A 25,528-nucleotide genomic window follows, 5' to 3' on the forward strand; every position below is an offset into this window, starting at 1 on the left:
TGCAGTTGACAGCTGTAGGAGAAGGGTTGTTTTCGGATAGTTTTGGAACAGCTATGTGTTGCCCTTGAGTTAGGAAAGCACACCTTATCAGTAACTGAGAGAAAGAAAGAGGGAAATGTAGGGGAAGATTTGCCGTTGCTTGAATTAGAGAAGGTTATGTATGGTCTCTGACTTAGAAAAGAATGTAAACATCTTGTAACTGAAGGGAGAAACTTGGCAGAATTTGGTTGGATGTGTTATAATATTGTTTTGTTATTTTAACCTATTGTATGCCTTAATTACACGCATGCCAGTAGAAAATAGCCAGCTAAGATGTGACAACTATGCCTTCTGATAGAGTATATAACTTTGCTGTGTAACATAATAAACGTCTTCGCTTGCTAACATCTTGGCTTGGAAGCTGTGCTCTAGGGTGCTCGAACACTTACACCCATACTACAACAAACAGCCTGTGCTCTACTGCAGAAGACTTAAAAAACAGAGATTGAAAGTACCTCTTTTCTTCTTAATCTTGTGTGGTCTTTCTTCTGTAAGAGAATAATTGTTCTTCTTGGTTCACAGTATTAACTATATGTAATACAACATGCTGCCTACTTAAAATATTTTGTGATTATTAACTTCTGTGCTTAAAACTGTCAAGAAGTTCTGAGGTTTATGACCTTCTTAAGGATGAAGTACTTCTTGCTTCTTGAGTCAAGCATGGTACATTCAGTCTCACCAAAGGGCAGAAGAATTAGACTTAAATCCTGACATCACCCTTGGGAGAACAAAATCTAAATCTCTTAGGTGTAAGTTTTGTGGGGTTTTCTTTGTTTGTTTTGTTTTAGTGGGTTTTGTTTGTTTGTGTGTGTGTGTGTATGTTGTTTCTTTTGGGTTTGGTTTGTTTGGGTTTTTTGATGTTGGTTTGGTTGGGTTTTTTGTGTGTAGACTCATAGAATCAATAAGGTTGTAAAAGACCTCAAAGATCATCAAGTCCAACCTGTCACTCAAGACCTCATGACTACTAAACCATGGTACCAGTGCCACGTCCAATCCCTCCAGGGATGGTGACTCCACCACCTCCCTGGGCAGTGCAGTCCAACAGCTAACAACTCTCTCCGTGAAGAACTTTCTCCTCACCTCGAGCCTAAATTTCCCCTGGTGCAGCTTGAGACTGTGTCCTCTTGTTCTGGTTCTGATTGCCTGGGAGAAGAGACCAACCCCCACCTGACTACAACCTCCTTTCAGGTAGTTGTAGACAGCAATAAGGTCTCCCCTGAGCCTCCTCTTCTCCAGGCTAAGCAACCCCAGCTCACTCAGTCTCTCCTCATAGGGCTTATGCTTGAGGCCTCTCCCCAGCCTCCTTGCCCTTCTCTGGACTCGTTCAAGAGTCTCAATGTCTTTCTTAAATTGAGGCGTCCAGAACTGGACACAGTACTCAAGGTGTGGCCTAACCAGTGCTGAGTACAGGGGCAGAATGACCTCCCTGCTCCTGCTCGCCACACTACTCTTGATGCAGACTGGGCACACTGCTGGCTCACATTCAGCCAGCTGTCAATCAGTACCCCCCGGTCCTTTTCTGTTTGGCTGCTCTCCAGCCACTCCATCCCAGCCTGTAGCACTGCATGGGGTTGTTGTGGCCAAAACGCAGCACCTGGCACTTGGACATGTTGAATGCTATCATGTTGGACTCTGCCCATCTGTCCAGCCTGTCGAGGTCCCTCTGGAAGTGATCCATAGATGGAGAGATCTCTGGAGAGACTAACTGACTTGCTGAAGAACAAAAGAAAAAATCCTAACAAACCCCAAACAAAACAAAAGCAACCAAACAAAAAACAACTGCAGTGCTATTGGTAATCTAGCCTCAATAGGGGTCTACTATTCTGTTTATTAATTGCTCTAAGGCAAAGTCTGTCCTCTAGAGGTCCAAGGATGTAGTTCTGTGTACTCTCCTCCTAACTTCACTAAGAAGTGAATTCTAGCTCATCAGTGGCCCTTGCATCTTCCTTATTTTGTGGCCCTCTGTCCTACTTCCCCTGAGATAGCAGTGGAGCCATCACACCATCCCACAAGTGTTCCATGCTTGTCTGCTGTAAGCCTGGTCCTTCCCCACTCCCTTTTCCAACCTAATTTAAAGCCCCATCAATGAGTGTGACCAGCTCCCGTGATAAAACCCTTTGCACTGGCAGTACTGCTTTTATTGATATGAGGATAGTTTTAATGATAGGAAGGTAATTTAGTTTCCACATCAACTTTGTTCTAGGCCCCTATAAAGGGGACATTCTCTTCTGTTAGCTCAACAGAGCCAGCCATGAGAGCTCAACATGAGCCAGCAGTGTGCAATTGCAGCCCAAAAAGCCAATCACATCCTGGGCTGTATCAAGAGAAGCACAGCCAGTATGTCAAGGGAGGTGATTCTTCCCCTCTGCTCCACTCTGGTGAGCACCCACCTGGAGCCCCTATTACAGGAGGGATCTGGACATGCTGGGACATTTCCAGAGAAGGGCCACAAGGATGATGAGAGGGCTGGAGCACCTCTCCTATGAGGTCAGACTGAGGGAGTTGGGGATATTCAGTCTGAAGTAGAGAAGGCTCCAAGGAGACCTTATTGTGGCCTTCCAGTACCTGAAGGGGGCCGCTGGTGAGAGACTTTTTAGGGTGTCAAGTAGTGATAGAACCAGGGGGGAAATGGAGGAAAACTAGAAATGGGTAGGTTCAAATTGGATGTTAGGAAGAAGCTCTTTACCATGAGGGTGGTGAGACCCTGGAACAGGTTGCCCAGGGAACAGGTTGCCCAGGTGGAAGCCCCATCCCTGGAGGTTTTGAAGGCCAGGCCAGTGTGGCTCTGGGCAACCTGATGCAGTGTGAGGTGTCCCTGCCCATGGCAGGGGGGTTGCAATTAGATGATCCTTGAGGTCCCTTCCAACCCTGACAATGCTATGGTTCTGTGAAACAGTATTTGATGCATTCATGGAGGTGCAGTCCATCAGTAGGTACTGGCCATGACAAAGCCTTTGAGGGAGGTTTCTTAATACCCTCATTTCTCTAGCAGAGCTTCCTAGTTCTTGTCAAGGATTGCTGCTATACTTACTTACATTGTTCTCTTGAGTATTGGCTACTGGTTTGTGTGTCCCACACCTGTCCTGCTCAAAAGGGTGAGAACATAGCTTCCTGCCACTTCCACAGTGCAGCTGAGTGTCTTAGTTTAGTGTGAGACAGAGTGCTCTTTTACCTCTTCCAAAAGGGGAAAAAGAAAAAATGCCCACACAAAGGATTGGATAGGATTGGAAAGTTTAAATGGAAATGCTATTCACAACTACATAAAACAGTACAAAGCATATAAAAATGCACAAAATCCATACTTTTGGTTTAACACAGAAGCTCATTAAGCCAAAGCTTCACACAAACCTTCCTTTAAACCAGGCCAACAGAACCATACCTTTATGCCCCCTTCCCCCTTTCCCCCTAGCCCCATGCCTCTCTACCCCTCATGGTACACCATTGTGACGCAGCTAGAATTTGGCTTGGCAGCTCCAGGTCCCAATTAGGCTGCTCCAGGCCTAACTGGCAGCACTACCAAGGCTGACATCAGGCCTGCCCTACAAGATATAACAGCCTGTGCGTCCTCTTCAGAGGAGAGAGGGAAGGGAAAAGGAAGAAAACTGATTCTGCCACCAGTTTTATAGAGATGCAGGCCTTACGGGAATGACATACCCTTTCCAGTATACCTCCTGGACACTCTTGACCTCCTGGAATTGTGCAGCTTTGTGGTTCTCAAAGGCACCTAGCCTCTAAACCATCACTCTGAGTTTCCTGCATTTAGATGAATTGTAGGAGTCAGCACACAGGAGTGCTAAGAGATGATCTTCACCCAGGAAACTGCATTCCTGCTAAGGGTGTTTCCCCTAGCTTCTGCTGGCAGCAGGATGATTAGGTGAAAGAGCTCTTGGTCTGGTATTTTTTCTGGCTTCTTATAAATCCTGTGGTGTGCTAGGTGATAGCATTCAAGCTTTCCTTTTCCAGGTTCAGCATTTGTTCACCTTGGCAACTGGATGACTGCGTCTATGACCCAAGAGAATGAAACGTAGCACATTAGTCCTTTCGTGGTGGCATTGATATTTATGAAAAAAAAAATAAAATTGAAGTTTATCTTCTGTGTTGAAAACAGGACAAATTATAAAACTGGCATATCTGACCAATTGATTTTGAAAGGTACCACCTTCATTTTTAAAAATTAACTCAGTCTCTTGAAAATGTATGGAAGCTGTAAAACAGCAGAAAGCCAAATTACTAAAAGCATCCAGAGGATTTTGATTTTACTTTCATAAACTAATCTACCCACTCACATCTAGCTGTGTAAACTAATTACTGTTTTTAATTAGGCAGCCTTTTTGATTGCTCATAGAGAGCTGTGGTGAAATTTATCACTAATTATGCTGGGGCAGGAGGAGGCCTCTGGTTTGTTATGAAGGATGAGGAAAATTTTGGTTTTGTTGAAATGGGGAGCAAGTAGTAATTGATACATAAATAATGTGCTGATTTTTTCCAATTTCAACCTATTCAGCTTCTGTTAACCTTACTAATTGAGGCTTTTTCTATGGGTCACTGGGTTTTCTCTCACATCTATAGGAACTTTAGAACAACAAGGAAACGGAACTTCCTCCTTCCTGTTAAAGGCACTGTTTATGCTGAGTGTTTTGGACTTTGGTGAATTGCCCCAAAATGCTAGAATATGCTAGAAAGCAATCAACAAAGTTAAAGTGCTTTTATTTTCTGCACTGTGGTTCAGTGTGTCTTTAGAAACCTGGAGGAATGTGGCAGTTTCACATCTCTTGTGCCATCTCCTCTGAAGCTCTAAGCCTGACATTTGTATTTATTGTGAAACCTCTGTTAGAGTATAGAGAAGATTGCACACAGGAAGACAGTGGTTCTCCTTCATTTTCTGCTCATGAGCTCATGCTCATGCTCAAGAGTGGGTGCTCTGAGAGATCAGAGGGGAGTAGGGATGTTATTATGGTTAGGTCATAAACAACTTGTTTTATTCTCTCCCTCAAGCTTGTAGTCTCGCTGAATTTGCTGCTTCCCTCCAAGTTGTTTCCGGCAGGTCCCACAGTTCACTTCTGGTATCTTGCAAACTTCGTATTTCAGTTTTCAGCTTCAATCCAAATGTCTGGCCTCTTATCTTTGCCTGAGTATGCACTTGTACACAAAATAAACATGACTGACGTATCAATGTGAATAAAAAATGGGACTATAGACAAAATTACTTCATCTGGATTGTGATTGAGTCCTTTCATTCAGGAAGACCATTTTCAGCTTCTTACTGTGTTGTAATGTGCATTGCAAGGTCTAAAATGTCTGGTATGTATCACTGAAATCCTGTCCTTTGAGGGGCTCTGGAGATCCCCTCTGCAGTGGACTTGGAGCAGTTCACTTCAGCTTTGTCACAGATCTTGCCTTTTCCATTTCTGGGTGAGTAAAAGCATGACTGCTGCCAAGGGAAGGACTCTTGCTCCATTAACCTTGAAAATCCTTAAAATCCTTTTCCCCAGTGTGCAAGTGTGAAGCAGAATTAGCTGTCCCTTTGTGTCGTGTTACAGAACTAGCTGGTCAAGAGAAGACCTCTAGGAATGAATCTCCAACAGTTTCACTTGGCAATCTGTTTCAGACCTTCATTTGCCGTGCTTGTTTTCAGAGGGAGGAACTCTTCCAAGGTGGTTTTGTTCTGTTACATTGTTGGGTTTGTGTGGTTCTGTTTATTTGTGGTTTTGTCGGGTTTTTGTTGTTTTGTTTTTCCCACCACTGTAACTGAAGCTTACTGCATCTTACTCTTTCTGCTAAGCAAAAGTTTATTCTTGTCTTCCATAACCTTGTATGTCCTTGGAGACTTATTACCATTACCAGATCCATTATGGAATGGGCTGCCCAGGGAGGTGGTGGAGTCACCGTCCCTGGAGGGGTTCAAGAGGGGACTGGATGTGGCACTTGGTGCCATGGTCTAGTCATGAGGTCTGTGGTGACAGGTTGGACTTGATGATCTTTGAGGTCTCTTCCAACCTTAGTGTTACTGTGATACCAGCCTCAGTATTCTCCAGCCTAAAACACCTGGGTCTGTTCCATCTTCTTAGAGACTATTTTTCTGTATCTTTGGTAATTTTCACTGTCCTATTCTGAATCTTTCCTATATGCTCATTCCTTTAGTTGTGTCTTCTAGCTGTGATAATACTTCTAGCTGTGTGAAGTTTCTAGCTTCCCAGCATGAAGGAGAGTGTAAGGGCTGTTACCAAGGTCTTGTGAGCTAGGCATGTAAGGCACTAAAACCCTGGTATCTCTTAAAAAATGTTGTCTAGCTTTTTACCTTTTCCAGTGTTTGTGCAGGAGAAAATTTCTGCTGTTATATAAAAATTTGGAAATTTCCTTATGCTTTTACTGAAATACAGTTTTCTAATCTCTGTCAGAAACCCTGATTTCTAATCTTGGCTTTTAAGATGTCAAACAGCCTTCAAAACAAACACTTTTTCTTTCACATCTTTTGCTATACAGGTCAGTTGAACAGAACTGCACCTTCTGTGGTAATCAAGCCATTCCATTTTAGTAGTAAATTCTTGATAATCCCTGGTCTCACACCTGTCCTAATGTAACTTTTAGGACACATCTGCTAGAAATGAGTGGCAGGTATTGCCCACTAGCTGAACATTTTCCTTGATCTGAATCCTTTTATTTGTTTGAGTTACACCAAGCACTTGAGTGGTTTTATTTTTTTTTAATTATATTTTTTTTAAATTCCCCCTCTCTAAGACGTTTTGAGCTGTTGCTGCTGGAGGGAGAGGTCTCAGCCTGGGCTTTTAAAGCCAGTTATTGACTGTAGCACAGAGCTCAAGGCTTTTGGGGAGGTTTGTTGCCAAAATAGTACGTTATTCTATAGAAATACAGCAGCTCTGTAGGGTTTTTTGTTTGCAGCTTTTGTTGTCTCTTTGGGTGGGTATTGGTTTGGTGTTGGCATTTTTTTGCATGGTGTTTTGTGGGTTTTAGTTTGTGGTGGTTTTTTTTTTATTTTTATTGTTTACTTAGTCTTGTTTTTATCTATCAGATTTGGATTCAAGCTTCTGCTTTAGATTAAGCAGAAGGGATATGAAATAGGGTCTTCTAGATGGCAGGAAAAGCTTTGCTTTTCCTGCTTTTAATCTTTAAATTTTCTGATAGCTAGAAACTTGTTGCTTAGTACATTGCCTTATGGGAATGCCATTCTGAAAGCCCAACCTTCTTCCTTGTTTGAAAGGAATTGCAGGAGGGAATACCAGAAGGAACAGGTCAGCAACTATAGTCAACAAGTGGCTTAGAGGCTGGTACAGTCAAAAGAATTTCGGGTTTTTCGATCTTGGAGAACTTTCTACTGCACCAGGTCGGCTGGCAACAGATGGAGTACATCTGTCCCAGAGGAGGGGAAAGGTCAAAGTATATGAGAATGGCCTATGCCTCAAAGGGAAAAAGATTCTAGGAAGGGAGTTGGCAGGTCTCATTGATAGGGCTTTAAACTAGATTTGAAGGGGGAAGGGGCTGAAACCAGTCCCCCCCCGGCAGGAGTCTGGGGTGAGCTGGAAATCAGGGATGATCTGGTTGAGTACTTGTGGGTGAGAATTAGAGGGAAGACCAGCAGGGCAGACATCCTGGTTGGAGTCTGTTGTAGACCACCCAACCAGGAGGAAGATGTTGATGATGCATTCTATAGGCAGCTTAAGGCTGTCTCAAGATCACCTGACCTTGTTCTCATGGGCGACTTCAACCTGCCTGACATCTGCTGGGATCTCAACACAGCAAAGAGGAGGCAGTCTAGGAGGTTCTTAGAGTACACGGAGGACAGCTTCTTATCCCAGGTGCTGCGTGAGCCTTCCAGGGGTAAGGCTATGCTTGACCTCCTCTTCACCAACAGGGAAGGGCTGGTGGGTGATGTGGTGGTTGGAGGCTGTTTAGGGGCCAGCGACCACGAGATAATTGCATTTTCAGTATTCAGTCAAGCTAAGAGGGGCAGCAAGAAGACCTCCACTGTGGACTTCCAGAGGGCAGACTTCAGGCTACTCAAGGAACTAACTCAGAAGGTTCCTTGGGAAACAGCCCTTAAAAACCAAGGGGTCCAGGAGAGCTGGACCTACTTCAAGGAAGAACTTTTGAAGGCACAGGAACAGGCTGTGCCAATGTGCCGGAAGATGAGCCGCCGGGGCAGACGGCCATCCTGGACGGGTGATGAACTTCTGAAAGAACTAAGGGAAAAAAAGAGGGTGTATCATCTTTGGAAGAAAGGTGAGGCAACCCATGGAATGTTTAAGGATGTAGCCAAATTATGCAGGAAGAAAATTAGGGAGGCAAAAGCACATTTGGAGCTTAAGCTGGCCTCTGCTGTGAAGGACAACAAAATAATAGCAAGAGGAAGGGCAAGGACAACCTCCACTCCTCGGCTGACATGGAAGGAAATGTTGTATCAAAGGATGAGGAAAAGGCAGAGGTACTTGCCACATTCTTTGCCTCAATTTTTACTAGCAGGACAGAATGTCTTCCAGACAGCTGGCCTGTAGAGCTGGCAGAAGGAGCCAGGGAGCTGCATAGTTTCCCTGTGTTCCATGAGCAGGAGATTGGAGCTCTCTTCAGCCTCTTGGAGCCCAACAAGTCCATGGGACCAGATGGGATCCATCCTAGGGTGCTGAGAGAGCTGGCAGATGAGCTGGCCAAGCCACTCTCCATCAGTTTTCAGCAGTCCTGGCTCACTGGAGAGGTCCCAAAAGACTGGAAGCTGGCCAACGTGGTACCCATCCACAAGAAGGGCCGGTTGGATGAGCCAGGGAGTTCCAGGCCTGTCAGCCTGACCTCAGTGCCAGGCAAGATTATGGAAGAGGTCATCTTGAGTGCAATCACACAGCACTTACAGGATGGCCAAGGGATCAGGCCCAGCCAGCATGGATTTAGGAAGGGCAGGTCCTGCCTGACCAACCTGATCTCCTTCTATGATCAGGTGACCTGCCTGGTGGATGTGGGGAAGCCTGTCAATGTAGTCTACCTGGACCTCAGCAAGGCCTTTGACACTGTCCCCCACAGCAATCTCCTGGCCAAGCTGTCAGCCCATGGCTTGGATGGGAGCACACTGCGTTGGGTTAGGAACTGGCTGGAGGGCTGAGCCCAGAGAGTGGTAGTGAATGGTGCCACATCCAGCTGGTGGCCAGTCACTAGTGGTGTGCCCCAGGGATCAGTGCTGGGCCCCATCCTCTTTAACATCTTTATTGATGATCTGGATGAGGGCATTGAGTCCATCATCAGTAAATTTGCTGACGACACCAAGCTGGGAGCAGGAGTTGATCTGCTGGAGGGTGGAGAGGCTCTGCAGAGGGACCTCGACAGGCTGGACAGATGGGCAGAGTCCAAGGGCATGAGATTCAACACATCCAAGTGCCAGGTTCTGCACATTGGCCACAATAACCTCATGCAGTGCTACAGGCTGGGGTCAGAGTGGCTGGAGAGCAGCCAAGTAGAGAGGGACCTGGGGGTGCTGGTTGATGGTAGGCTGAACATGAGCCTGCAGTGTGCCCAGGCAGCCAAGAGGGCCAATGGCATCCTGGCCTGCATCAGGAACAGTGTGGCCAGCAGGAGCAGGGAGGTCATTCTGCCCCTGTACACTGCACTGGTTAGGCCACACCTCGAGTACTGTGTCCAGTTCTGGGCCCCTCAGTTTAGGAAGGATGTTGACTTGCTGGAACGAGTCCAGAGAAGGGCAACAAAGTTGGTGAGGGGTTTGGAACACAAGCCCTACGAGCAGAGACTGAGGGAGCTGGGGTTGCTTAGCCTGGAGGAGACTCAGGGTTGGTCTTATTACTCTCTACAACTACCTGAAGGGAGGTTGCAGACAGACGGATGTTGGTCTCTTCTCCCAGGCAGACAGTACCAGAATAAGAGGACACAGTCTCAGGCTCTGCCAGGGGAGGTTTAGGTTGGATGTTAGGAAGAAGTTCTATACAGAGTGATTGCCCATTGGAATGGGCTGCCTGGGTAGGTGGTGGAGTTGCCATCATTGGAGGTGTTCAGGAGGAGACTTGATGGGGTGCTCGGTGCCATGGGTTAGTTGTTTAGGTGGGTTGGATTGGTTGATAGGTTGGACGTGATGATCTTGAAGGTCTCTTCCAACCTGGTTTATTCTATGTATTTTTCTATGTATTATTGCTCTCTACAACTACCTTAAGGGAGGTTGTAGACACACAGAGGTTGGTCTCTTCTCCCAGGCAACCAGCACCAGAACAAGCGGACACAGTCTCAAGCTGCACCAGGAGAGGTTTAGGCTGGAGGTTAGGAGGAAGTTCTACACAGAGAGCGTGATTGCCCATCGGAATGGGCTATCCGAGGAGGTGGCCGAGTCACTATCACTGGAGGTGTTCAGGAGACTTGATAGGGTGCTTGGTTGCATGGTTTAGTTGATTAGGTGGCGTTGGATGATAGGTTGGACACAACGATCTCGAACGTCTCTTCCAACCTCGTCTCGTCTCTTCTCTTTTCTCTTCTCTTCTCTTTCTATTCTATTTCTATTCTAAAGTCAAAATACAGGTAGCGCATGTCACAAGTGTTCGTAGCACAGGGCACATTATATTCTGCAGATCCAAGACCATTAGACATCTACAGCATGCCCTTGGATTTGCTGGTAACATACTAACTGGCTCTGCATTGTGCAGCGAGTCCTCTCTTCCTACCTCAAGGCATTTAGCAGGGCTTCAAAAAGGGATGTGCTGTACCACCTTTATCCTTTCTCTGGATTTAACCCCAAATACCCATTTACAGTTAGCTTTTCCCTCCTCTTAAAAGTATGTTTGCGCCTGAAGTTGTACCTTGTAGTCCTTCTCTTAGCTAGTGACGTGCCTGCAGGATAAGCTTATATTCTTGGATTTTAACAAATCTTGGATCTGATACACACTGTCCCTTCTGAAACTGCTTCAGTGGATAAATCTTCTAATCAATGTTGTCTGATCTTAATGCTGCCTTAACACAGCTTTTTGTTGTGGTTTTTACATGTATCATGCTGCTACCCCCTTTGAAGTTTGACAGCTGCAGAGGCGTTCTGAGATGACAGCAAGTACTTTCAGATATAAGCATACCTTGATTTTTCATCAGTTGAGGATGGCTATTTTCTATACAACGGAACATGCTCTCTCCAACTAAGCTGGAGAGCTTAGTAAGAGGGGAGAAGAGAGAGATGGGGAGAGTGTATCTTGGTTCATGATGCAATAGGAAGAAGCTAGAAATTAGTTTGGACAGAGAAGTATTAGACAAACATGCAAAACCACTTTAACCCTAGAAACTATTGCACCACATACCTTTCCCTGGAGTCTCGTTTATATGGTAGCTACTCAGTCCCATGTGCCTTTAGCTCTACCTGCCAACTTAAGCCATATCACAATGCTACTTTCCTTCAGCTACTATAGGTCATGCCTCTGTTTAGTTCTTATGCTGACCTGGATTTCTTGTGGTACTTGGCAACTGCATATCATTCTTCTGTGGGTTTGTTTTCCAGAACTGTGTATTCTTTCTTCTTCTGAAGAGTAATTTTTATCTTAAATTCTGTTTTAACCAGCAGATTTGACATCTCCTCTTGTTCCTCTTAAGTGTAGCATTTATTCACCACACTCCACTCAAGAGCCCCAAGTACAGCTCTTGTTACATTAACTTCAGCCAGTGAGTTAACACATGTGATCTGCTTTGTCCGTTCCAATTACTTTTCCTAGTGAAGGTCCATAGAAGCTGGCTGAAATGAGTATTCAAAGACAGCAGTTCATCTGTGCTGTGACTTGAGCAGTTATCTGTTTGGCAGTTACGTGCATAAGACATGATACTGGTAAGGTAGCATGTACTCTCATGAAATCATAGTAGTGTCATGAAAGCTTTCACCTCTTAGCACTGCCTAGCACTAGTCTGGGGTCATCTCAAAAGTGAGGTGAGGCAGCAGACTTGACACCCTTCACAGGGTTGAGGTACACAAATAGAGGTACTGATACAGAATTTTACCCAAACTCAGGCAAATTAACAAAATTTTATTAAGAATATTCAATATAGCACCACACAAAAAGTACACTGTGCTTTGTGTTGCCTTTAAGGAACATGCCAGAGCACTTTCAAACTAGAAAACCTAATGTAAAAAGCTTTCTTGTTCATCAACAAAGTTTGCTGTTTAGAGAAGCTATTTTGAAAGAACCACAGCTTTTGTACATAATGTTTGAATGGCCTTCCAGAGAGATAAAGCATTCCTTCCTTACCCATGAGTTCTGTTTCATCCTCTGGGGTTTGAGCTTTGTTCAGAAAAAACTCCCTTAGGCCAAGGTGCTTTCAGGAAAAGCACTCAGCTGAGAATTTTTAACAGCAGATCTAACTGACAACATACTAGTTAACTATAAAATTCTTTTCCTTGAAAAATTAACAGAATTTTGATCAATGGTAATTGTCTGAACTGGGCTCTACAAATCAACTGTAGTCAAATTGAGAAAGATTTGAATCACAGAATCATAGAATCATAGAATCAATAAGGTTGGAAAAGACCTCAAAAATCATCAAGTCCAACCTGATTCCTAATTCCATCTTGGGCTCAAAGATAAACAGGGAGTACACACCCGATAAAATTACAGATAAATTGTATCTGTACGATTTGGGTGACTTTGAAGGGTCATTCAGTCCATCTCCTCTTTCAGTACCAATTCTTATGCTATAATGGCTTTCAATTATTTGAAATGTAAAGTGCTTCTAAAGCTCATGGCAAGGGAGGGTTGGAACTAGATAAATCTTTAAGGTCTCTTCCAACAAGCCATTCTATTTCATTTGAAGTATTTATTGGTCCCTCACATTCCTTATGTAGCTAAACTTTGTTTCTTAGCCTGAATTATCCAAATTAAGTTCTGCGTATTAGCTGTTTACACTATTACGCTTACATTAAATCAGCTTTATTTTTACTTTTGTAAGCGAGGTAAATTGGAAACGTTTCTGTTTTGCCTGAATATGGAACACACAGATGTTTCAGAACATCCTTTATTTGACGCATTTTGCAGTTAGAGAAAGGCCAGTTTGCATAAAGGGAACCTTAGCAAGTCAACAATAGTAGTAGAGCCATAGTCAAAGTGTGGAATGGACCCAGTGCTACTGCATATAAAGACAGTACTGAAAAACTTCTAGGCTTCCAGCTTCACTGACTCCAGTAAGGAACGTGCTTCTTTATACTCTTCGGTTTCTTCCAATTCTTTTTCATTTTCCTGGAATCAAAACCAAAATTTTTGAATACTTTGAAAATAACTGTCATGAGATTAAATTTAAGAAGATGACTATGGGGAAAAAAACCAACTGGTAACAACAGGCAAGCAGGAGACTGAAGTACTCAACAACTCTTTTGCCATAGTCTTCACTGGTAACTTCACTTCCCACACTAAGTGGATGGACCCCAATACAGGGGCTGGAGGAACAAAGTCTCTCCCACCGTAAGAGATGATCAGGTTCATGACCCCCTAAGGAACCTGAACATGTAAGTCTATGGGACTTGATAAGATGCATCTCTGAAGTGCTGAGGGAATTGGCAGATGTATTTGCCAAGCCATTCTTCATTCTACTTAGAAGTCATGGCAGTCAGGTGAAGTGCCAGCTGACTGAAAAAGGGATGTATCATTACCGAAAACAACTAGTTCTGTATGATTGAAGTCACAGGTCATTTATTGTGTCCTACTCAAGGTCCAGGATAATGGCTGTCATGTGTGAGTAGATTTGACCCATGCATACCTTTAATTTATTATGTTAAATATTTTAAATCTAGGCCAGCATAACTTAGAACCAATTATAAGAGACCTCAGAACAGGAGTACTGTTAGAAAAAAGCTTGAGCAAATTGACAATTGAGAAAACATACATCTGATTTTAGTAAAAGCCCTGAAGGTAAGCTAAGCACAGAAAAGAATCCTTGAAGACTTCCAAATTCCTAACAGCAATACTAACTCCCCCATTCCTTAAGTTTGTACAGTACACCATATGACAAATAGCACTGCTGCTTGATGCCACTGAAATCTAGACCAACTAAATGACCTGGGTTCAACTAGGATATGGTTAAGTTTTTGGCTTGTGGTGCTTTTTCTTCCCTTCACAAAAGCCTGTCTGGGTCATCATCATGGTGCTGAGGAACACTATTTCATTAGTGTTTCTGTTCTCCCTGATTATTGTTACCATTTTGGGCTCTTCCCCAAAACTTTCCTTATGTCAATCCATATGGATTCTGCATTTTTCTCCTGATTCTCCTTCTCATTCCACCAAGGAGTGCGAGACAGTTGTGCAAGTGGCTGCATGGGGCCTGAACCACGACCATGACACAGATTCTGAATTCTGTCCAGATACTGAGCACATATTTTGGAAAACATTAGAGGCATACTACCTGAGGATGAGACACCTTGAGTTGTCCTCTGAGAAGGTATTTGCATTTTAGCTATCAAATGTGTCTGGGGCTTAATACAGCGTATGTATTTTCAGCCTCACAGTAGCATTTACGTGTTAGCTGAATTCTTAGTGAGAAGAATGCTTTTAAATATAAGCATGATGACCTTCAAACTTAGTATCTATTGAATCTATTTGTACAAGACTATTTATTCCTGTAGGTATTCCTAGCTCAAAAACGTGGCAATGGTGCTCAGCTTACTAATAAAAAACATGAAGCAGTACTTGGCAAGGACTCAGATGTCCTGTTCCTGGTCCGTAGCATAATAAAAGAAAGAAAAGTATTCTACTTCATTTTACTGCATGTTAGATACATGTACACTATTTTAAAAAAATACCTAAAGCAGGGGAACTATTTTTTCCTCAACATGTAACTAACAAAGGAATTCAGAGTCCATTCCAGCAGTTCAGTATGTTAAGTGTATGTTGAATATACACTCTGTTAAAGACAGCTACTAGTATTCTAACAGTTTCCACAGGCCAAGTCTGCAAACAGTTACCTGGTTTGGGGACCTGTGAGATAATTCCTCAGTCCAGTTCTAATATTCTGCAGTTGCACTGCAGACAAGCATGTTTATCCAGGCTCACCAACAAACAGCAGCATTTCTTGATGGCTGCATTATGGCGCTATACTTACTAGTATCTGAGTAAGATCTGCATGTGCAATTTCTAATCGGCGCTGGCAGTCTGGAATCATCATTCTGGACTCTTGCAAGATCTCAAGCTGTGAAAATTAAAAACAAATAATCACATAATATATTCCAGATACATATTCATTTGTGGTTGTTTTTTAAGGCATGTCCACTGAAAAACCACCAGTCCAGTCATCATCTAGGAACTTCAATTGTGTGTATTTTCTAAAAAAGGCTTTTTTATTAAAAGACACTTAGCATAACTGTTCAAAACTCTTGTTAATTTACAGGACACTTCCACTTATTGTGTGTTTAAAGTATTAAGTGCAAAAGGCTGTTTAGAATCATTTTTCCCTTAGGAAAAAAAAAAAAAGTACCAAAGCACTGCCTGGCAAGCTTTCCATACAGCACTTGTTAAAAAGGCTATTTAAAACAAACTTTCTCCTGCTGTCATGAAGCAGCTTCATCCAAAATGGGATCAGCTGGTTATATAAATATCTCCTGCATCTTTTGGGTAATAAAGAAAAACAGTGTTCAGATAATACCACATAGAGATAATTACTGCATGAAAAAAGTTATTGAGTTATTGATCACATTGTGTGCACACTGCAGGAGGCTCTGACTGAAAGACAAAGGTAAAGAAAAATGAAAAGCAAAGATCAGCAGGCTCATATTTTTGATGCTTATCATGCATAAAAAGTTATTACTTATCCTTGTGCTTCATTTTAGGAGAAAGATTATTCTCACCATGCACTTTGAACAAAATTACTAAACTGGCCCCCTGCTGAATCTGAACATCCTGCCTCCTCTTACAGAAAACAACTTCAGATTTGAACAAGGGAACATTTCTGGATCTGAAATCCAGCCACTGAGAAGAAAAGGTGTGCTGCGTTGTTCAGTAATGTTAAATCTATTTAGAAATGAAAATCTGTTTGATATTTAAATATGTAACCTCTTCCGCATTCACAACAACCTGTCAACAGAAGGCATTCCCCTTAAATTGCTTACTTCGTTTTGTCATTCCTATGTTGTATTCTCTTTTCAGTAATAATACTGCTACACCAAAAAGCCATTGTAAAAGTGGAGATAAGCTATATATGAGTAGAATAGAATAGAATAGAATAGAATAGAATAGAATAGAATAGAATAGAATAGAATAGAATAGAATAGAATAGAATTAACCAGGTTGGAAAAGACCTTTGAGATCATCGAGTCCAACCTATCATCCAACACTATCTAATCAACTAAACCATGGCACCAAGCACCCCATCCAGTCTCTTCCTAAAAACCTCCAGTAATGGTGACTCTACCACCTCCCTGGGCAGTACAGTCCAATGGCTAACAACTCTCTCTGTGAAGAACTTTCTCCTCACCTCAAGCTTAAACTTCCCCTGGCACAGCTTGAGACTGTGTCCTCTTGTTCTGGTGCAGGTTGCCTGGGAGAAGAGACCAACCTCCACCTGGCTACAACCTCCCTTCAGGTAGCTGTAGACAGCAATAAGGTCTCCCCTGAGTGTCCTCTTCTCCAGGCTAATCAGCCCCAGCTCCCTCAGTCTCTCCTCACAGGGCTTGTGCTCCAAACCCCTCACCAGCTTTATTGCCCTTCTCTGGACACAATCCAGCAAGTCAACATCCATCCTAAACTGAGGGGCCCAGAACTGGACACAGGACTCAAGGTGTGGCCTAACCAGTGCTGAGTACAGGGACAGAATGACTTCCCTGCTCGCTACACTTTTCCTGATACAGGCCAGGATGCCATTGGCTCTCCTGGCTGCCTGGGCACACTGCAGGCTCATGTTCAGCTGGATGTCAACCAGTACCTCAGGTCCCTTTTGGCCTGGCTGCTCTCCAGCCACTCTGACCCCAGCCTGTAGCACTGCATGGGGTTGCTGTGGCCAATGTGTAGAACCTGGCACTTGGATGTGTTAAATCTCATACCATTGGATTTTGCCCATCTGTCCAGCCTGTCAAGGTTCCTCTGCAGAGCTCTCCTACCATCTAACAGATCAACACCTGCCCCCAGCTTGGTGTCATCTGCAAACTTACTGATGATGGACTCAATCCCCTCATCCAGGTCTTTGATAAAGATATTAAAGAGCACGGAGCCCAGCACTGATACCTGGGGACACCACTAGTGACTGGCTGCCAGCTGGATGGGGCAATGAATTTAAGCATACAGATAGGTCTTATGTAGTAAGACATTATCACCCTGTTCAAATGTCATATTTAAGTTCTCAGCTCAAGTAGTTTGTGAGAGGAAAGATAGTAAAACTTTGTTTATTTTCTGTTAGAGAATCTGGGGCAAAATCTGTCTACTTTAACAAAACAGGTATTTTAAGAAAAAAAGGTTAAGCACCCCTAAGTTCTAGTTCTCATTGATATTTCTACTTCTCCTTTAAGCATTCAGTGGTGGACTGTATTAATACCAGGAACTCTGCATATCGCACTTTCATCAGTGCATGAATAGATAACAGTTTGTAACTTCCATAGAATGAAGTATGCTATACAATGCATGAGATGATGCCTTCTGTTTTATGTAGTAGAAAATCATTCCATAAAGAATTCCTACAGGAGTGAGAATATCCAATATAATGACTCCTTTAGGCCAGCTTTGCTAAGTAATTGTGTATTCTAAAGCTGGTGGGAAAAGTAGTAACTTAATTGATACTTGCCACTCAATAAACAATCTGGGAAGGCATATAGATCTAGAACCTGCAAGCTGTAGTCCTGACTGCTGTAGGAAAACAATAAAGCTACTACAATCATTCTGTTCAAAACAGAATTTGCCTGAGATCCAGGGGGGTACCTGAGTTTTATTGACATTTGCCTGCAGTTATGCAATTAAGAAGAACCAGAAGGATGATAAATCCTGGAACTACATTCAGTAGGTGCAAACAGTTGGAGGCTAGAACGGGAACTCTGTAGGACCAATATTATTAGTGAATTACCAAACTACATATGCAAACATTTGACAAGTTCTGCCTAAAACATAATTTTTCAAGTAATACTGGTAATCCCAGATAAACTATTTCCTGTTACAAATTTATATAATAAAGCAAAGTCAAAAGCTCAGCTAATCAGATAAGCTTTAGGACTGGAATTTTAAAAGTGTTCTCCAAATTCTGCCACTCCTGTCAGATGTTCTAACTGAACTCAAAGGAGTTTAAATTATAAGCATGTCACAAAGGAAGTTATTTCAGGAAACTGATAAAATTTTGCAGGGAACGATAAACATCTTCAGCATTTCTGTGAATTACAGATGCATAACAGAAATATTAAAAAAACCCAGTAAGTGCCTGTAAATACAGTGTTAAGACAAAAGCAATACAGCACAAATGTATATACGGGGAGACATAAGTTGAGTTTGTTGCCAGTAAGTGCACATAGGACCAGAAGAGTTATTGCGGTTACAGTGAGGATGAAGTCCCCTTCCCTCTAAGTGTACTGAAAAAAAACAGTTAGATAACTCTTTATATCTTGCCACATTCTTAGTCAGTTGTCTTCCAGGCCTGATGGCATTTCTACTGAAGATGCAGATGCCTGGCAGCTTTCTAAAGGAAGCTGTTTCCTCAGATCTGATTAAGCTTTCTGGCCGTTGAAGGGGTGTACACACACCAATTCACTCAACACAGTAAGGACTTCTTTTTGTAAGCTGGATCACATGTTAAAGAATGGGTGTACATAATGCATTCACCATCAGTAGCCTTCAGTCCATTTTCCATGAATTCCAGATTGCAGTGATAGATAAAGCAGAATGGATGCAAACACACAGATCCACCTACCAGTTGCTTAAGTGGAAGGGCACCATAACCAAAATCAGACAACTACTTTACAAATTCAAAATAAACACAAAGGCCGAGTGTGATTATGAGAAACAGATGAGAAGATAATGCCCAAGTTTAAAGCCTAAGCAACACTGATTTGCAGCAGTGCCCACAATGAAAGTTCAAAGATAGAATTTTAACTTGTAGGCAGATCAGGGCCGCTCATAAGGCAGATTTCCTACTTACATTAGAACACATTTTTGATTTTAGAAGGATGGACTAGTGGGTCACAGGGCTCAGTGAGAATACTGTTTTAGGTGACAGGAGTGGTGTTCTAAACACAAGAGAGAGGCTGAAAACATGCTAAATGCGAATCACATATACCAGTCATACACACACAAATACACATTCATGCTTCTATATACTGCCTCAATCACCTGTCCTTTGACTGTTGCACAGGTAATTTTAACAGTAGTCAAAGACGGCAGGGAAGAAAAGACAGAGACACAGAAGTAATTCAGTTTGCTAAGAAAAGTGGTACTGGCTTGAACTGCCTTTCAGCAGGAAGTTTGTAAAACACTTTGTATCAATTGACTAATTGCAGCCATATACCTGATAGAAGGACAGAGACTCAAAAGAGACTTCTTGAAATATCACGAACACTAATGTTTCCAAAAATCAATAATCCTGCTAAGAAAGAGCACAAAGTAAACTGTCATGCTAAGTCTACTGGTTGGCTAGTCAACGCATTTGTAGCTTAAGTCCACAGCATGCTTTTACTTCTCACCTCACTGGTAACCAGGGAATAAAAAAGCACCAGGTTCTAGGGCCAGGGTGGTGGCATGGGGACACAGGGAGTATGACAGCATAGATGATGTACAAGAAAGGTGGGCATAGGGAAGGTAGGAGCTTAGAGGAAGTATAGCATTAAGGTGAATATGAATAGAAAGTATTTTATTCTCATGTAGCATGCCAAGAAAAAAATACCCCACCTTGTGCTACCCACAAGTGGGGGATACAGAAGCACATGGCAGTCTGTTGTAAGATGTTAAATACATTGATCAAAACACTTCCGAAGGACCATGAATAAAAGCTTGCATTAAAGAACTGAAAAACACTGTTTTGTTTCTATAGTACTTGAGCATTTCAAGAACTGAAATGGCCACTTCACAAACCACCTACCAGTGCAGCAGAAACCTGGAGGAGAAGAAAAACGCTTAGACTAATGCCTCATTTCAAACAAGCTTTCTGTGCAGCTTCCCAGGTGAGGAAGAATCCTGTTTCTTCTAAAGCAGATCACTTTAGGATATAAAAGTCAGAAAAAATCCTTCAGTATTTTTGAAAACTTTGTCACTGTCTGTTTTCCACTAAGGCACAGCTGTCAGCTGTCACCTTCACTGTCAGCAGGGGGAAGTGAAGGAAGAACACCACTTAACCTGAAGCTTAAAATCAGAGATCCTTTTCAGAGGACAGAAACATGCCCTCCACTGGAAAATATTTTAACTGACTACATTGTAACATAAGATAGAATTGAATTAGAATAGAATAGAATTAACCAGGTTGGAAGAGACCTTTGTGATCATCGAGTCCAACCTATCATCCAACACCACCTAATCAACTAAACCATGCAACCAAGCACCCTATTAAGTCTCTTCCTGAACACCTCCAGTGATGGTGACTCCACCACCTCCTCAGGTAGCCCATTTCAATGGGCAGTCACTCTCTCTCTGTAGAACTTCCTCCTAACCTCCAGCCTATACCTCCCCTGGTGCAGCTTGAGACTATGTCCTCTTGTTCTGGTGCTGGTTGCCTGGGAGAAGAGACCAACCCCCACCTGGCTACAACCTCCCTTCAGGTAGTTGTAGACAGCAATAAGGTCTCCCCTGAGCCTCCTTATCTCCAGGCTAAGCAACCCCAGCTCCCTCAGCCTCTCCTCATAGGGCTTGTACTCCAAACTCCTCACCAGCCTTGTTGCCCTTCTCTGGACACGATCCAGCAAGTCAACATCTTTCCTAAACTGCTCCTTTAAAGTTCACTTAAAGGATGTTAATGGAATTATCCATTACAGAAAGTTGTCATTTAATTATCAGGCAGTACGTTTCCTTGCAGCACCTATTCTAAAATTCTACCTGAACAGATAGACGTTGCTCAACTATCAACCTCACTGTGTAAGCAACCGAGAGGTGATAAACATATGAATGAAGAGGCTTCTTTGGAAGCAGCATTAGAAAATACTTGCCCAAAAGAATGGCTCCACTTTCTTGGAAAAAAATAGCCAAATTGTTTGTCTGCCCTGCCCCCATTTATTGTTGGGGAGGCTAAGCTTGGGGGAAAGAAACGGTACTTATTGATGTCCAAATATGGAGGAGCATTTCCACTGTCTCTTTAACTAAGCAATGAGAGCTAAATTATTAAGCAAAGGTCATATATTCTTAGGACAGAAAAAAATTAGTACCAACGTGAAACTGTTTAATCTAATCTTACTGTACTTGACTGGTGAGAAGAATGAAACTTTGTTTGAATGAATCAAGTGCGAGGTGGAAAGAGCTCTAAAAAAGCAAAAGCAAACTGAGCTAACAGGAGTGTATCTCTGCAGCAAAACAGGCGTTTACAAATGACAAAGTTACAGAACATTACAGTGTTCCTTTCAGTCAGGACTCCTCCAGTAACAGGATTAGCAGCAAATTCTCATCTTCCACAAAAATTTTCAAAAACAGTGCACACAGAAATTTATAATTTATTAGTAAAATTGCTGACAGTTAATGAAGCTACCAGAGTTTATCCACGATTCCACTGAGGAGAAATGGGAAGTAGATACCTCAGGCTTTTGCCACACTCAGCCTGAAGATAAAAGCATTAGCTAGGAAAATATATTTACTTCTGTATGAGACAGACCAACAGCCACAGATAAATAGAAAACTACCAGTTCCCATTAGTCTTCACTCATAAGTGATCACAGTGTGAAAAGTTTCCATTACAGATGAAGTAGTATGAGGCTCTGTATAAAAGATTCATATACTGGGTATCACTACAAATGTTTAGAAAGCGAGGCTTTGTTATGAAAAAATACACGTGGAGGTACAATTGCACTACTTGTTGCTACCAGTCAGGGTTCTTCATGACCACCTACAGAAACTATATGTAGAATTTATACCCACTGGAAAAGTATTTTATTTTTTTCCCCTCTAACTGCTACAAACCTCATACATCTAGTATAAATTAATTTGTATTTTAATAAGATTATTTTCAATTAATTTTTCTATTAAAGTACTTAATAACCCTTCTTCCTACAAGTGCTATCATTGAAGATAATATAGGTTTGAGATATAAAATTTCTTTCATGGCTGTTTTGTTTTCTTTTTCAAATACTGCTTGTTTATTAATGAATTGCTTTCCCCTAAACTCCAAATTTTGTAGACGAAACCTAGATGACAGAAGAGTGATTTTGTAGACAAAACCCAGAAGATAGCATACTGATTTTTTAAAATTATTTTTAAATTAGATGTAAGTGAAGGAAAAGGAGGGACTCCCTTGCCCAATAACGTTAAGAGTTTCTTTCCCTATGATACGCAGCCTACTGCAAGTAGTACTCAGCTTGGATTCATCTGGTACACAACTTGAGGCACACCAAGTAGTATAAACACAATGTGCACTCAGGGCAATAGTAATACACAGGTGTTACAGGTGAAAAGCAGGTGCAGACCCCTCAGGAATGAGGCATGACATTCAGGAAATTAAAAACCTGGCTGTATTGACAGCAGTGTTACCACAGTGGGAGCTCTGGAGCACCAATGCTGCTCAAAACGGGGCACAGCCGAGCACTGCTCAGGGGTGAAGGTCAAAGGAAAGCACTGCAGGGGTAGAAAATAAAGCTTTGACTTTGACATGTCTAAAGGCTTGATTTGCTCATCTGTGAACTTGATGATGTATGGCAGGTGCTGCTGTCCAAATTCTGAGATCTGCCATCATGCTGGTGCAAAGGTGGCTGCGGATGACCATGACAATGACAAAAAAAATGCTTGAGACTCTACGTATCTGTCTGAGAGGAAGGGAATTGTTCTGAGGTACTGCAACAAAGTCTGATGCTCTACAAAATAATCTTCAAGTTATAATCTTGGTCAGAGTATACTAGCACTGCAAGAAAACTTCCTTTTTGTTTCTCTGATCCTGAATCTGTTCCCCATTAAGGCTTTCTGGACAGTGCATGTGACAGGTAGTATCTAACAACTAGCAACCACCCAAGTTGGTCACTGTCTACGTTAAAGATCACTTAGGTTCACAGGAACCTCCTTAAAGACTAGACACACCACCCTAAAGTCTACATATGCTGTAGCAATGGCATTATTCATAGTCACTTCTGTACTATTAAACTCTATGTTCTACTGCAGAGTTGTAACTAGAAAGTTAAAGAAGAAGAGCAGTACACTGAGATAAGCAATGCTTTTAAACTTTTTCAGGATTCCTCCCTCAACTCTGGATTAATTTGCATACACATATGATTTGGCTGATACCTCAGCTAAAATAATAGTTAGAATTATTCTCCTAGTGTCAAGTGATTGAATTAATTTCCATCCCCCAAATGTTTTATTCCATTACTGAAATACAGAATACAACTGTATATTTAAATAAACACAAGCATTCAGAGAGGAATTATTGACTAAAAGCAATTCTTAAAATGTGTAACTACAGGTATTTTCCCAGATAACATCTCAAAGTATTAACTTTATCCAAACTATGATTCTGAGCAAGCTCTTTTGGTATTACATCATTTTCGTTAACAAATTTGGTCCTATGGAAAGTGTGCGTCTTCTTTCCGAAACTCCAAACTCTTCATCATAACTTAAAATATTAACAACTTATAGAATGCAAAGTACACTAAAAGAACAATGTGAAGATGTCTTTGGAGGAACTGATTGCTTTCAAAGTGGATCAGACGATTTCTCAGTGAATTGAGGCTATGTACTGTGAAGGTTTTTGTCACTGGTCTCTGAAAGTACCTTCAAGTACTCTGTAACATTTCATTTCACAGCAGAAGTTCATAGCCTCCACTGTTTTTGACTTTGATGATATCTTGCAGGTCACTGCAGAAATAGCACAGTGCAGTCAAATAATCTGATGAATGGAGGACACTAAAATTGGAATTGCATTCATTAGTTCCTGTTAGCAACAGCGGATCTTCAGAAAGACTACTACTTTGTAGGATCTTAGAGTCTCAGTCTGTGGTAAGGCAGAAGACATATCAGCTCTGTAAATACAATTCCTTTGTTTGTATACCAATGCTTTATTTTTTTTCCCTCACATTATAAAGAAAGCAAAGCAGGATATACATACCTGAACTGAAATCTGAACTTAGTAAAAAAAAAAAGTTAGTTTAGCTTTTAGCTTTTTGGTCCCTTTTTTTTGTTGTTTGTTAATTCTTACATTTGAGTTTTGCGTAACCTATTCTTCCATTGTTTACAAATGAACGTGGGAGAACAATAGATTAGGTTTTACAACATAGGTAAAAGATAACATTGATTTCAAAGAATAAAGGCTAGAGTCAAACACAAACACACCACAGTTCTATAAAGAATTAATAGGAATCACCCAAGCCTTCTCTCAGCAAGAAGGAAACCTTACACTTCTTCCAAAAGGGCAGGTACCAACTGTCTGCAACCATTCTACTTTGTGGGAAACCTTCCAAGAAAAAATTCTATTGTAACGGTGACACTAAACCTTACTCTTGAGCAGATGAAACTACAGTATGCACCTTGCCAGTCAGAGACTGCACTACAAGCTCTACTCATTCTCCCTGTGTTTGAAGTCTGTGATTTTATCAAAGGAATAGTGGAATATACTCAGGAGTTGAAATAGTTAATCTTCATAACCATTGAGTGTTCTCACTTCATTTTAACATTTACACTTACCAGCAAGCACTTAGTTTACCTAAATGCATCCATACCACTTATGTTCATGCTCTTGGTGTTCCTGAGAAAGAGTTCATGATGGCCTCATACACAGTTAGTAAGAGACAGCCATCCTGACACCAAGTGCTAAGTAATCCATATGCACTGTCCTTATAGTTTGACAGTTCTGGAATAAAGGAATAAACGTTTCTACAAATGCTTACTATGACTTTAACAGGATTTTAGTCTAGTCTCTATATCATAGCAGTCTGGAAAAGGCACAGGAGATTCTTTTATTTAAGGACAATTATGATTAAAGAAGAATTCTATAAAACAAGTTTTTCTATAGTTTACCTGCTTCTTAATTCCATAATCATCACATGCTTCAGCTTTCATTTTTTCAATCTTTTCTTCTTGCTGTTTTGCTTCTTTTTCATACATAACTTTTTCTTTCGCCAATCTGCAATTAATCCAAGTGATTATGTTAATCTGGTTGTATTATAGTGAGAAATTACACCACTGATAACAAACCCCACCCCTGAAGGCTGAAGCCCTATAAAATAATATACAGTTTTATTTTAAAACTCTTAGTCACTGAAAAAAAAAAAAAGGATCTAGGATATGCTGAATTTAGCTAAAAATGTTCTTATAATTTAAATGTAAAATATTGTAAACAATTCTCTGTGAGTTTAGCCATGTAGCATATCCTTTAAAAAGCTAATTGGTACTCCCTCCCAGATACAGAACAAAACCAGATAAGCTGCTTTATAAATTTGGATAAGTAC

The 25,528-nt window shown here is 41.8% G+C and overlaps 1 protein-coding gene across 1 annotated transcript; it reads right to left on the reverse strand.

Moving 5' to 3' along the window:
- Positions 1–12,508: 12,508 nt before the first annotated feature.
- Positions 12,509–25,223, reverse strand: TBCA (tubulin folding cofactor A). Its single transcript, XM_009909091.2, has 3 exons — positions 25,098–25,223; positions 15,100–15,186; positions 12,509–13,244 (listed from the first exon to the last, which is right to left on the reverse strand). The coding sequence occupies exons 1-3, from the start codon at positions 25,182–25,184 to the stop codon at positions 13,164–13,166; spliced, it is 255 nt and encodes an 84-aa protein (XP_009907393.2). The 5' UTR covers positions 25,185–25,223; the 3' UTR covers positions 12,509–13,163.
- Positions 25,224–25,528: the final 305 nt, after the last annotated feature.

This window comes from Dryobates pubescens, chromosome Z (genome assembly GCF_014839835.1).
Source record: "Dryobates pubescens isolate bDryPub1 chromosome Z, bDryPub1.pri, whole genome shotgun sequence".
Taxonomy (NCBI): Eukaryota; Metazoa; Chordata; class Aves; order Piciformes; family Picidae; genus Dryobates; species Dryobates pubescens.